General features: G+C 37.1%; 1 protein-coding gene and 2 non-coding genes across 3 annotated transcripts in view; 2 read left to right on the plus strand and 1 right to left on the minus strand.

The window, feature by feature from the left end:
* LOC126267052 (endoplasmic reticulum mannosyl-oligosaccharide 1,2-alpha-mannosidase) overlaps positions 1–12,409 on the plus strand; it is a 112,502-nt gene that overhangs the window by 23,865 nt on the left and 76,228 nt on the right. The window contains exons 3-4 of the mRNA XM_049971890.1: positions 2,177–2,333; positions 7,937–8,122. Coding sequence (XP_049827847.1) covers positions 2,177–2,333; positions 7,937–8,122 — 343 coding nt within the window. The remainder of the gene's footprint in view (positions 1–2,176; positions 2,334–7,936; positions 8,123–12,409) is intronic.
* On the minus strand, positions 1,485–1,559 carry Trnat-ugu (transfer RNA threonine (anticodon UGU)). The gene has a single exon. It is a non-coding gene; the product is annotated as a tRNA-Thr (tRNA).
* Positions 1,697–1,771, plus strand: Trnat-ugu (transfer RNA threonine (anticodon UGU)). Its single transcript has one exon. It is a non-coding gene; the product is annotated as a tRNA-Thr (tRNA).

The following is a 12,409-nucleotide window of genomic DNA, read 5'->3' on the forward strand; positions in this document are numbered from 1 at the left end:
TGTTGCACAAGGAGATGGGATATTGCGACTGAGATGACACTAGACAGATTTAAACTAAAAACCAACTGTCTGGTTTTTACAGATGATATAGTAATACTGGCAGATGACTTTTAATGAATGGGATTATAAGTATCTAATGAAAAGATGGAAATAATTGACAAAACAAAACAGACACGGCAGGGGGGGGGGGGGGGGGGAGGGGATAGAAATAGCATGCCACTTACACCAAAATACCTATATAGTAAAAAATCTCAATTGACAGTAAACTCAGGCCCCATAATTCTGTAATAAATTCTGAAAGTGTGTGTTGATTATACATCACTGAACAGCAAATATTTTGCCGATACTTGGATCTAAGAAAGACAGTGAAGAATACAAATTATGACCAGATATGGAACTCTTGAATGAATCTCTCACTCTTTAATAGAGTGTGTGCTCTTTTGAAATTTCCTGGGAGATTAAAATGCTATCTTGATTTGGGATACGAACTTGCAACCTTGTCTTTCACTGTACTGGTCTTGGCACACAAACTATGCAGAACAGTTTTAATCTGTCAGGATATTCAAGTAATGAATTGTATGAAAAAAACTAAAAAAGAAACTACATTCTTTAAGAAGAAAGACATCTGCGAATGTGTCAAAAAATGGCACCAGAGAGAGTGGCTGAAATAATTATGGACTACATGGAAGGCAGCGAAACCCAAATTAACTGGATGAAAGACATAAAGGAGAACAGGTCAGAAATGAACATACACTAATCTCAGTAACAACAAATTAGATGATGATGATGATGATGATGATGATGATGATGATACATACAAGATAAAGGCATTCAAAGATCTCACACACCCGAAGTTACTAGAACATGAAGAAACCTAGTGAGAAAAATAAGGACCAAGTTCAGGGCTAGGTACAAGAAGACACTAGAAAGGACTGCTATGTAGTCCATAATCAAACATAGTAAAAAAATATAGTAAATACTGACAAACATTGTATTTTGTGTATACATTATAACAGTTAAGTTGTGAACTACAGTGGTGATCCAGTGAATGGTTGGATTCATTTCAATTTACAACTTCTTGAAACAGTGGCACTAACAAAGCTGTTGCTTTAAAATCTGTTGTGAGTGTCATATTGGCATTTCAAGAATTATAATCCACATCAATATTGTAATGGAAAATAGATTTATTACAATGTTGGATATAAGAATTTGTTCAAGTTGAGCATGTTTGTCCAAATGAAATGCAAGAAATGAATTGAACCAAATAAACATTTATTGTTGAACAGTAAAAGAAAGCTTGCAATACGATCTCAAACGGTAAATAAGGAGAATAATAGGCTATACATGACGATAGTATCTGTTCCCGAAAGAACAGTTACCGAAGATGACCATGCAGCTTTGCTAGAAGTGAAATGATAATTAAATGGACACCCTAGCTGCAAACAGGCGTTGATGTACTTCATTAGGGGCATGTAGAAAATGTGTGCCCCGACCAGGACTCGAACCCGGAATCTCCTGCTTACATGGCAGACGCTCTATCCATCTGAGCCACCGAGGGCACAGAGGATAGCGCGACTGCAGGGACTTATCCCTTGCACGCTCCCTGTGAGCCATGTAGTGGTGTGGACATATTGGGAATGTGGGTCTCACTGGGAGCGTGCAAGGGATAAGTCCCTGCAGTCGCGCTATCCTCTGTGCCCTCGGTGGCTCAGATGGATAGAGCGTCTGCCATGTAAGCAGGAGATCCTGGGTTAGAGTCCCAGTCGGGGCACATATTTTCAACATGTCCCTCATGAAGTACATCTGTTTGCAGCTAGGGTGTCCATTTAATTATCATTTCAAGAATAATAGGCATTATAACAAGCAGAGCAATGGGAGCATTATTGACAAGGTACATAAAGGCTAACAAATGTGGCAGACTAATCAAAATTCGAAGAAAACCTAAGCATTGAATTTCTTTTGTGTATTGTTTACTTATCTTTAACTGATGTTTTTGTTTGGGCTAAGACCTCTGTAAATCTACTTCCTACTGTTAGCTCACTCTACTTCTTGCCAATGGCTACACATGACAGTTATTTGCGTTTAATTTTCTTCTTTTTTTAAAAAAGAATATTTAAATATTAAAAAACTATTTAAAATTGCTTGTTATGTTTGATGTTTTTTGTTGTCGTTACAGCAGTCAACACATGCCAGAGTAGCTGTTGCTCCATCATCTGATAAAAAACCTGTTGCTGGGCAGTTGGTGTCGCCAGAAGAATATAAAAATATTTTGAAGGATGAAGTAGCTTTTAACCAGATTAATTCACCACCTTTGGAAAGTGTTGTTTTCCCAGGTCAGTATTAATTATTTAGGGTGCAAGTCGAATATAGGAAGAATGTAGATGTATAACAGTTGTACATTGCCTTAGCTGTGCTGGGGAAGTACCAGAACTGCAAGTGTTAATAGAAAGCACAGATGGTCAAATTGTTATAGGCACTGAAAGCTGGCTAAAACTGGAGATAAGTTCAGACGAAGTTTTTGTGAAGAACCTAACAGTGTTCCAAAAGGACATGCTAAACACAGTTGGTGGTGGCATATTTGTTGCTGTTAAAAGTAGTTTATCTTGTAGCAAAATGAAGGAGTTAGTTCCTGTCAGTTAGTATTGGCAGAGGTCATCCTTGGCAGTGGAATAAAATCCTTTTACCGACTTCCCAACTCGGATGCTACAATTGAAGAAAGGTTTGAAGAAAACTTGAGTGTAATTTCAAACACGATCCGACTCATACAATTATAGTTGGTGGCAACTTTAATTTAACTTCGACATGTTGGTGAGAATACATGTTTAAATCTAGAGGTATGCATAAATCATCATCTGAAAGTGTGCTAAATGTATTCTCTGAAAATTATTTCAAGCAGTTAGTTCATGAGCTCACACAAGTAGTAAGCAGTTGTGAAAACACACTTGACCTCTTAGCAACAAATAATCCTGAGCTAATAACAAGCATCAAAATGGATGCAGGGATTAGTGAACTCAGGGTTGCCTTGCCAAAATTGAATATTGTAACCGTCAAATTCTCCAGAAATTAATGAAAAATGTATGTATTTAAAAATTCAGATAAAGATTCACTGGACACCTTTCTAAGAGACAATGTCCAATTCTTCCAAATTAACAATGTAAGTGTAGGCCAGATGTGGCTTGAATTCAAATAAATAATATTGGCAGTAGTTGAGAGATTTACACCAAATAAATTAACAAATTATGGAGCTCATACTAAAATGGGTCAAAACACTGTTGCAGAAACAACGAAAAAAACGTGTCAAATTTAAATGGACACTAAATATTCAGGATTTGCGATCTTTTGCAGAAGCTCGAAATTTAGTGCGGACTTCAATGCAAGATGCTTATAATAGCTTCCACAATGAAACTTTTTTTGAAACCTGGCAGAAAATCCAAAAAGATTTTGGTCATTTGAAGTATGCTACTGGCAAGAAACAGTCAATGCCTTCTCTGCATGGTAGTAATGGAAATACTATTGACAACAGTACTGCCAAAGTAGAGTTACTAAACACAGCCTTCCGAAACTTTCACCAAAGAAGACAAAGTAAATATTCCAGAATTCAAATCAAGAACAGTTGCCAACATGAGTAACTTAAAAGTAGATATCCTCAGAGTAGTGAAGCAACTCAAATCACTTAATAAAAGCAAGTCTTCTGGTCCAGACCGTATGCCAATTAGATTCCTCTCAGAGTATGCTGATCCAATAGCTCCATACTTAACAATCATATATAACAGCTCACACTACGAAAGATCCGTACCCAAAAACTGGAAATCTGCACAGGTCACATCAATATTCAAGAAATGTAGTAGGACTAATCCACTAAATTACAGGCCCATATCGTTAATGTCGATATGCAGCAGGATTTTAGAAACATATATTGTGTTTTAAACTTATGAATTACCTTTCAGAGAGTGGTCTATTGACACACAGTCAACAGGGATGTATAAAACATTGTTCTTGTGAAACACAACTAGCTCTTTACACAAACGAAGTGTTGAGTGCTGTTGACAAGAGAGTTCAAATTGATTCCGTATTTTTAGATCTCCAATTGTGTGCTTATGCAATATCATCTCAGTTATGTGACTGGATTTGTGATTTCGTGTCAGAGGGGACACATTTTGTACTACTTGATGGAAAGTCATCAAGTAAAACAGAAGTGATTACTGGTGTTCCCCAAAGTGTTATAGGCCTCTGCTGTTCTTTATCTATATAAACGATTTAGGAGACAATCTGAGCAGCCGTCTTAGGTTGTTTGCAGGTGATACTGTTGTTTATCATCTTCTAAACTCATCAGAGGATCAGAACAATTTAGAAAATAAGTCTGAATGATGAAATTGGCAGTTGACCCTAAAAATGAAAAGTGTGAGGTCATTCATATGAGTGCTAAAAGGAAGCCATTAAACTTCAGTTACATGCTAAATCAGTCTAATCTAAAGGTCGTAATTCAACTAAATATCTAGAAATTACAATTATGAACAATTTAAATTTGAAAGAACACAAATGCAAGAGATGTACTAACGAGACTGCCTATAGTGCGTTTGTTTGTCCTCTTTTGTAGCACTGCTGCACGGTCTGGGATCCTTACTAGATAGAATTAACAGAGTACATCGAGAATTGTTTTGTATTATCGTGAAGTAGGGGGGAGAGTGTCATGGATATGATACAAGATTTGGGATGGACACCATTAAAAGGAAGGCATTTTTCATTGTGGCAGAATCTCCTCACAAAATTTCAGTCACCAACTTTCTCCCACGAAAGTGAAAATATTTTGTTGACATCGATCTACATAGAGAGAAATCATAGTACAATAAGGGAAATGAGAGCTTGCCTGGAAAGTTATAGGTGTTGGTTTTCTTCACATGCAATTAGAGAGAGGACTAATAGAGAATTATTGTGAAGGTGCTTCGATGAACCCTCTGCCAGGCACATAAGTGTTACTTGCAGATTATCCATGTATATGTGCTGTATTCTTGAATGGGATCTGAATCCACATCTGTTATCAAGGCACACAATGCAAAGAGCTAACCAAAGTGAACTAAATAATCAAGAGACGGAATGGCTGGGGGAGGAAAAAGGGGAGGAGGATTTTTGGCATATGCAGAGAAGATGTATAATGAAAATACTCTTTCTTTCTGTAAAAGAACAATGTATTACCAAATTTCTAGTGAAGCTAGTAAACGAAGTGAAAGTTTGTGAAGGCTTCCTTCATACAGAGTTCAAAAACCTTTACACAAATGACCCAAAGTCATGTTTTTGATAATACTACCTTCTCTGATCCTCCCCCACCTCCCCCTAGAGTAACCATGTTATCAAATTTGGAGGAGTGTTGAAGATGTAACTTATCGACTGCAGACAGTCCATGAACCAATTTGTGTAATCCACTGTTACTAGTACTAATGATCTTTAGGTTCTGCTTTGACATTCACATAAACAACAAAAAAATAGTTTTGATGAAAATGTAAAATGACTCCTGGAAATACATTTTGTCCTTATACTGTGTGGAGTTCCAGCTCTTCAGTATGTTCCCCACACTGTGAACATTTTAGTTGCTTTATGTTAGTGTGTGCCGCACAGGACTACAAATGTGCTTGCACAAACAACACAGTACAGAAAAATCTCCATACTAACATCTCCATAGACAATTTTAACAAAACTGGCATCTATAAGTTTATTTGTAGTTCACTCTGCTGACATATGCCAAACATGCAGGAATTTTAAAACTAAGTAATCTGAGTACCTCAGAGTCCTAGTGATAATATGCTCTTAACTTTAGCACATCATCATGTTTTGATGAGCATGTCAGAATAAGTTTTGCCCAAATCTTGTGTTTGAATACGAAAATCAATGATGTGATACGAGAGGAAAGCGAAAAAGTTGTAAAAAGCGGTGTATGTAACTTTAAAACTGAGCAGTACAACAGAAAACAAAAGTACTAAAAGTGTACCACTGCTACTGATATTCAAAAGAAATAACCCTTTAAGCAAATTCTTGAACTACTTTCCTAATGACATGCTGCCAAGCCACACAAAGGCATAAAAGCAAGCCAACCTTAACAATTGATGTATTTTCATATAACCAGTCAAAATAAAAAAAAATTGCATGTTACAGTTTTTAGGCCCAGAGTAGAAAAAACTCATGAATTTTTTATATTTTTGTAGAAATAAATTGAGGCACATTGAAGGTGGCACATACATATCGAAACATGTTTAGATAAGTACAAAAAGTATTACACAATGTTTTGCAGGAGCAAAGTTTTTAAAAGCCCCAATTAAAGCAGCATTGAACAGTTCTCTCCTAACCATTTTATGGTAAAAATGTGGAAATATGCGTCTCTGTGTCCACTATGAATGTGCACCTTTTCATAAAGTAAAGCATTCTGTTTGGCAGTTTTGGAACAATAAGTTACTGTGGGCACTGTAAATTCTGGGGATATATAAGGTACACCCTGAAAGGAATGGTCAGCAGCAAGTAAAGAGCCTCTGTACATAAATAATTGAAGTTTCTTGTTCTGATGTGGGTATATCTTTGACAGCAATTTGAAATTGCTGCAAAAATGAACATATCTGAACATTGTGAGTTATTATCAGTGATCACAATGCAGTTGAGTTTTCCGTTGTCCTTCAGCCGCAAGTACAGAAAAAAGTGAGGGCAACAATGCATTGAATTTAGGTAGGGTGCTAGGAGTATCCATAATGAGTGGCAGGTCTAGTGTTGAGGCAAAAGACTGTGATTATTGTTTTAGTGAAAAAGTGCCAGAAATCATTGCTCCACAGCTGATATTACCAATGGTTTTTTCCAGCAGCATTGAATTGAATAGTTAGTTTTTGGAAATATTTTGATTGTTACACAAGAAATAAAGAGAAACTTCGCTCTCACATCATGGCTTCCTAGCACAGTTATGGTGTTCAAACAGAAATCCATTTAGTGTTTTCCTTGAAATTCACCAAAACCAGAAGTTAAAATATATTTTGCACGGAAAATATGGCAAGGGGTGGACCCTATGCAGAGGACATTTTAATACATCATTCCACAGTATCAGAAGTGTATAAAAAATAATTGACTTAGTATAGAAAGAGTGAAACTGCATGTGGCTCCGGTAGAAAAGTTTTAAACTGCTTCTTTTATAGTCTTTTGTTCCCAACTGGCTATTGCTTTTGAAACACGCCTCACGTAACATACAACTTCCTATTTTGACAGTGTGATACGCTTCCATCTTATGATTCTAACAGTATATGCCAGATAAGCTAGACAGTACAGTGGAGTAGTAGTTTACAATGTAGCTACACAAAACTGATACCATATTTACTGATGACTGTGCCCTTTCTTCATGATAGAAGACACATCCTACCATATTATTTAAAAATTTCCCAACTTTTTGTTTGTGTGCTCTAGTTATAGGCTGCTCTAAATCTTTCTTCAGAGGGTACACACATTTTAAATAAATATTTTCTGCACACTGTTGATTTATTATGTATAATTTCAGTTGTAAATGAATGAATGAATTGACATTTCACTCGGCCTAAAGGTATCATTTCAGCAATTTTTCAGCTTTTTACTGTTTAACTTAGTGGTGGTTGTTGTTGTTGTCTGTAGTGTAAAGACTTATTTTGATGCAGTTCTCCATGTTAGTCTATCCTGTGCAAGCTTCTTCACCTCTGCATTACAAGTGTGACCTACATCCTCTCGAACCTGCTTACGATAATCATGCCTTTGCCTCCCTTTACAAATCTTAACCCCATCTATTCCCTGCATAAACCAAATTGACTATTCACTGATATCTCTGGATGTGGCGTCAGTATAACTCCTAAAATAGTGCTGTAGTATGTATTAACCCATTCCAACAAATGAAAGAATTTGTATAGTTCTGTCAGAATTTTAACACCACTCCATTTTACAGAGCCATCAAATGAGAGACAGTTGGCTGTAATAGCAGCATTTAAACATGCTTGGAATGGCTACAAAAGATTTGCATGGGGTCATGATCATCTCAGACCAATAACAGGAGCATTCCATGATTGGTTTTATTTGGGTCTGACCATAGTTGATGGGCTGGACACAATGTATATCATGGGTCTGAAAGAAGGTAATTGCATAGATTTACTGAAAATAAATTTTTCCAGCACATAATTTTTAGTTTATTGAGTTACCAAGTGTGTATGCGTGTGTGCGTGTTGAGTTGCAGACAGGCACAATGAAAAGACACTTGCACATTTGCTGTCAGCAAAAGCCTTCTTCAGAAAAGGAAACGTATTCATTCACACAAGCAAGCACATTTCACATTCACGACAGCCATCTCCAGCAACTCGGACCAGCATTTCATTCTGAGCTCTCAGAGGTAACTGTCGTGTATGTGTGGTTTGCTTGCTTGCTTGTGTGTGTATGTGTATGTGTGTGTGTGTGTGTGTGTGTGTGTGTGTGTGTGTGTGTGTGTGTGTGTGTGTGTGTTTGTTTGTTTCCTTTTCTGCAGAACGCTTTGGCCAAAAGCTAATATGTAAGTGTCTTTCATTGTGCCTGTCTGCAATCTGCAACTCAATGTGTTATCTCTATGGTGAGTAGCAATCTACCTTTCTGCATCTGACATTTAAAAATGCTACCAGTCACTAGGACTTAAATGGAGGAACAGTCAGTAAAACCTCAGGTATTGTAAGATTTTATACAACCCTATTATTTTCCTGTAGTATTTACTACTTTAATTAAAGTAGCTGTGACAGCAAAAAAGTGTTTCAGTGAATTCCAAAAATAATTGCCTTCACTCACAAAACATAGGTAACTTGTCTTCAAACTTCCGGCAATTATACCTTCAGCATCCTAGAGGGGGACAGAATTCTTCCAGTGACATTTGGCTACTTCAGTGTATGATAGTCATTCAAGAAGAATGCTAAATATTTTGGGCCCTAACCACCTCAATTTAATTTTCATTACATTCCTTTATGATGTGGGCTTTGGTCTATATCATAATCTTCTTGTTTGTTTTCCTGTCTCTTCACAGTGCCCATCTTGCATATCTTCATTGCTCATTGAATTGCCTTCAGTTTTTGAGTGTTTCTTATTCATGTAATTACCAAATGTACAGCAATCAGTCACAAAATCATGTTTTATTTATTCAGTTTTGCAAATCGATTTCAATTGATTAACAGCCATCATCGATGCTTTCAACCAATATGTGCCCTGAGTAGTAATACTTTGTTTGACCTCTGTTTAAGACAGTATTACTACTCTGGGCCATATTGGTTGAAAGCACCGATAATGGCTGTTAATCAGTTGAAATCGATTTGCAAAAGTGAATAAATAAAACATGATTTTGTGACTGGTTGCTGCATATTTGGTAATTTTACGGTTGCTGCACGACTTGGGAACCACATGGAGCCCACCATTTATCTTATTCATGTATCGCCGTTATCAGTCAAAGCCAATAATAAACACTAACTGCATAGTTCTTGTTGCAGATATACTGGAATATTCATTTAAAAACACTGTTTGCGTCATCAAGAGCTCTCAAGGCCTGTTTTTTTTCCCTACCCATCCAGTCACTGATTTCACAGTTTATTTGTATTTGTTTTTATCTGTGTGTTTATTACATTTTATTTCAGTATTATTACAAGTGATTTTCCAGCCTGTTTTCAAATACTCTCTATGGAATAATTTCATACATTGTTCAGATTTATCTGCTTTGGAGACAAACAGTAAGATGTTACCAGTGAAATAAAGTGGTTGGCACAAGTTCCATGTACATGTTTTTTCATATTCCCAGCTTAAGGATTTGAAAACTTCTTCCAGTACTGCTGAGATAGTTTTAATGGTATGGAACTTACTTGCCTAACTCATTCTCCAACTCTGAATCTCTGCTAATGTGTTAAAGTATAATGGAAGCTGTAGCACTTATGTATATATTCTCCAGTGTACAAATATGGATTTAATTGGTGCCTCATTTATCGATGGCTCTTGGCACAGATTTTGCTCAAACTGAGCCAAAGCTTTCTCAGAATCTGTGAATTACATCTTTAAAATAGTTTTTTGTGCTTTACACCATATATTAATCCTCTTTTCCCCCATTACTTGAGTAAAAACTAATGAATCTATAGTTTTGTTCTTTCTATCTCCTTTCTTGTTAAGTAGTAGAAGTACAGTGTTGTTCCAAATGTTCTTAAACAATTTTCCAGATTCCTTTTGTGTTATTCCCATCTCTGCTGCTTTAACCAACTTTATAGGATCTTCTTCTTCTTCTACTTCTTCTTTTTTTAAACCCTTGGCAGGCTTTATCCGCCTTAAGAAGTCGCCTTTTAAGTTTTACACACCACTTTTGAGATATGATGTTACTATTGTTTTAAAATATGTGAATTTGTCATTTGTTGTTGTTAAAACAGTGGCAGCTCAGAAACTGGCTGATTAGTTTGTTTACAGTGAGTGGTAAAAGGGGTCGACAGAAGCGTTCGATCCCACACGTCGGCTTTGACCCATGACGTAAGGGCGTTGTCGTGTGTGACGTCATGACGGCGTGGAGTTTGGTTTGTGAGTGTGGCATGTTTGTAGATGTCGTCGTGTTGTGGTTTGTTGTGCTCTCTGGCGGTATGTTCAGGGTTTTTGTTTGTGTGGTGTAATGGGCTCAGTTTGCTTTTGATCATTATCTAGAATTGTTCGAGTGTCGGATGTGTTTGTAGAGGAATTCGTTTCAGTGAGTTAACGATTTTATGTGAAGGTTAATTTAGTGTTGTTCGCTGTACATCGTGTGGTAATTTTAGTAAAATTAATCGGTTGTTGTTTTTGTTTAAGAACGGATATGACAGATAAAATTAACAGTGCACAGGTCAAGGGAAGTGTTCGATTCCAATCTGTGGCTGTGTATGTTGATATTGGTATCGGGAGATGTTTTTAAGCTATATAGGCCAAGGGCAGTGTTTGATCCTAATTTATGGGATCGGGAGCTGCTGTTGAGCTATATAGGTCAAGGGAAGTGTCTAATTCCAGATGATATTGTGTTTAGTGGTATTTGGGGAGTTTTGTGTGGTTTTGTATGGGGGTGAGTGTCTAAATTTGTTTATATTTAATTTGCCCCCACCCAAAAACACCCCATTTCCCGCGCTTGTCCCGTTGGTGTCATTAGGCTTTTTGTGGAAAGTGTGTGTGTTTGTTTTTCGATGTATTTTCGTCCTCATATGTGCCATGTTGGTCGTTTATGGTCGTTTCTGCCATATTTGTAATGTCATTGGTCAAAGCAGACGGGCGGGATCGGACGCTTCCGTATTCCCGGTAAAAGAAAGGTTTTTAAAAATATAGAAATTTCACTTGCAGTTTTCGTTGGATAATTTTTATTTTAACAAAAATATCGTGGATTGGTTTTTCCAACTGTTTTTAATTAGTCACCTTCATAAAAAAATCAAACGTGGTTGTTAAGTCCCCTCCCCCACTACACACACACACACACACACACACACACACACACACACACACACACACACACACTTGAACTTCAGTGCTGTGTTTAAATTGGATGAAGAGGATCAGCTTGTGATATATCATAAGATAGAGGCATTATTAGGAATGTTGAATCATTAAATTGTGCATTTAATATAGCTCAAAAAAGATCTGTTCCTGATGGCTCTCTCACAAGTTGCTGTAACCCCAAATACCTCTCGTGCCAATTTGTGTAAGGAAATGCCTTAAAAAATTTTATTGACATCATCATGGGAGATGGAGAGCTCGGATATATTTGTGAGAGCCAGAAAGTGAGCAGAAATCAACTAATTGGATGTTAAAGATTAACTGTTGTTGTTGTTGTGGTCTTCAGTCCTGAGACTGGTTTGATGCAGCTCTCCATGCTACTCTATCCTGTGCAAGCTTCTTCATTTCCCAGTACCTACTGCAACCTACATTCTTCTGAATCTGCTTAGTGTAGTCATCTCTTGGTCTCCCTCTACGATTTTTACCCTCCACGCTGCCCTCCAATACCAAATTGGTGATCCCTTGATGCCTCAGAACATGTCCTACCAACCGATCCCTTCTTCTGGTCAAGTTGTGCCACAAACTCCTCTTCTCCCCAATCCTATTCAATACCTCCTCATTAGTCACGTGATCTACCCATCTAATCTTCAGCATTATTCTGTAACATCACATTTCGAAAGCTTCTATTCTCTTCTTGTCCAAACTATTTATCGTCCATGTTTCACTTCCATACATGGCTACACTCCATACAAATACTTTAAGAAAAGACTTCCTGACACTTAAATTTATACTCGATGTTAACAAATTTCTCTTCTTCAGAAACTCTTTCCTTGCCATTGCCAGTCTACAATTTATATCCTCTCGACTTCGACCATCATCAGTTATTTTGCTCCCCAAATACTACTTTAAGTGTCTCACATCCTAATCTAAT

Source organism: Schistocerca gregaria, chromosome 4 (genome assembly GCF_023897955.1).
Source record: "Schistocerca gregaria isolate iqSchGreg1 chromosome 4, iqSchGreg1.2, whole genome shotgun sequence".
Classification (NCBI taxonomy): domain Eukaryota; kingdom Metazoa; phylum Arthropoda; class Insecta; order Orthoptera; family Acrididae; genus Schistocerca; species Schistocerca gregaria.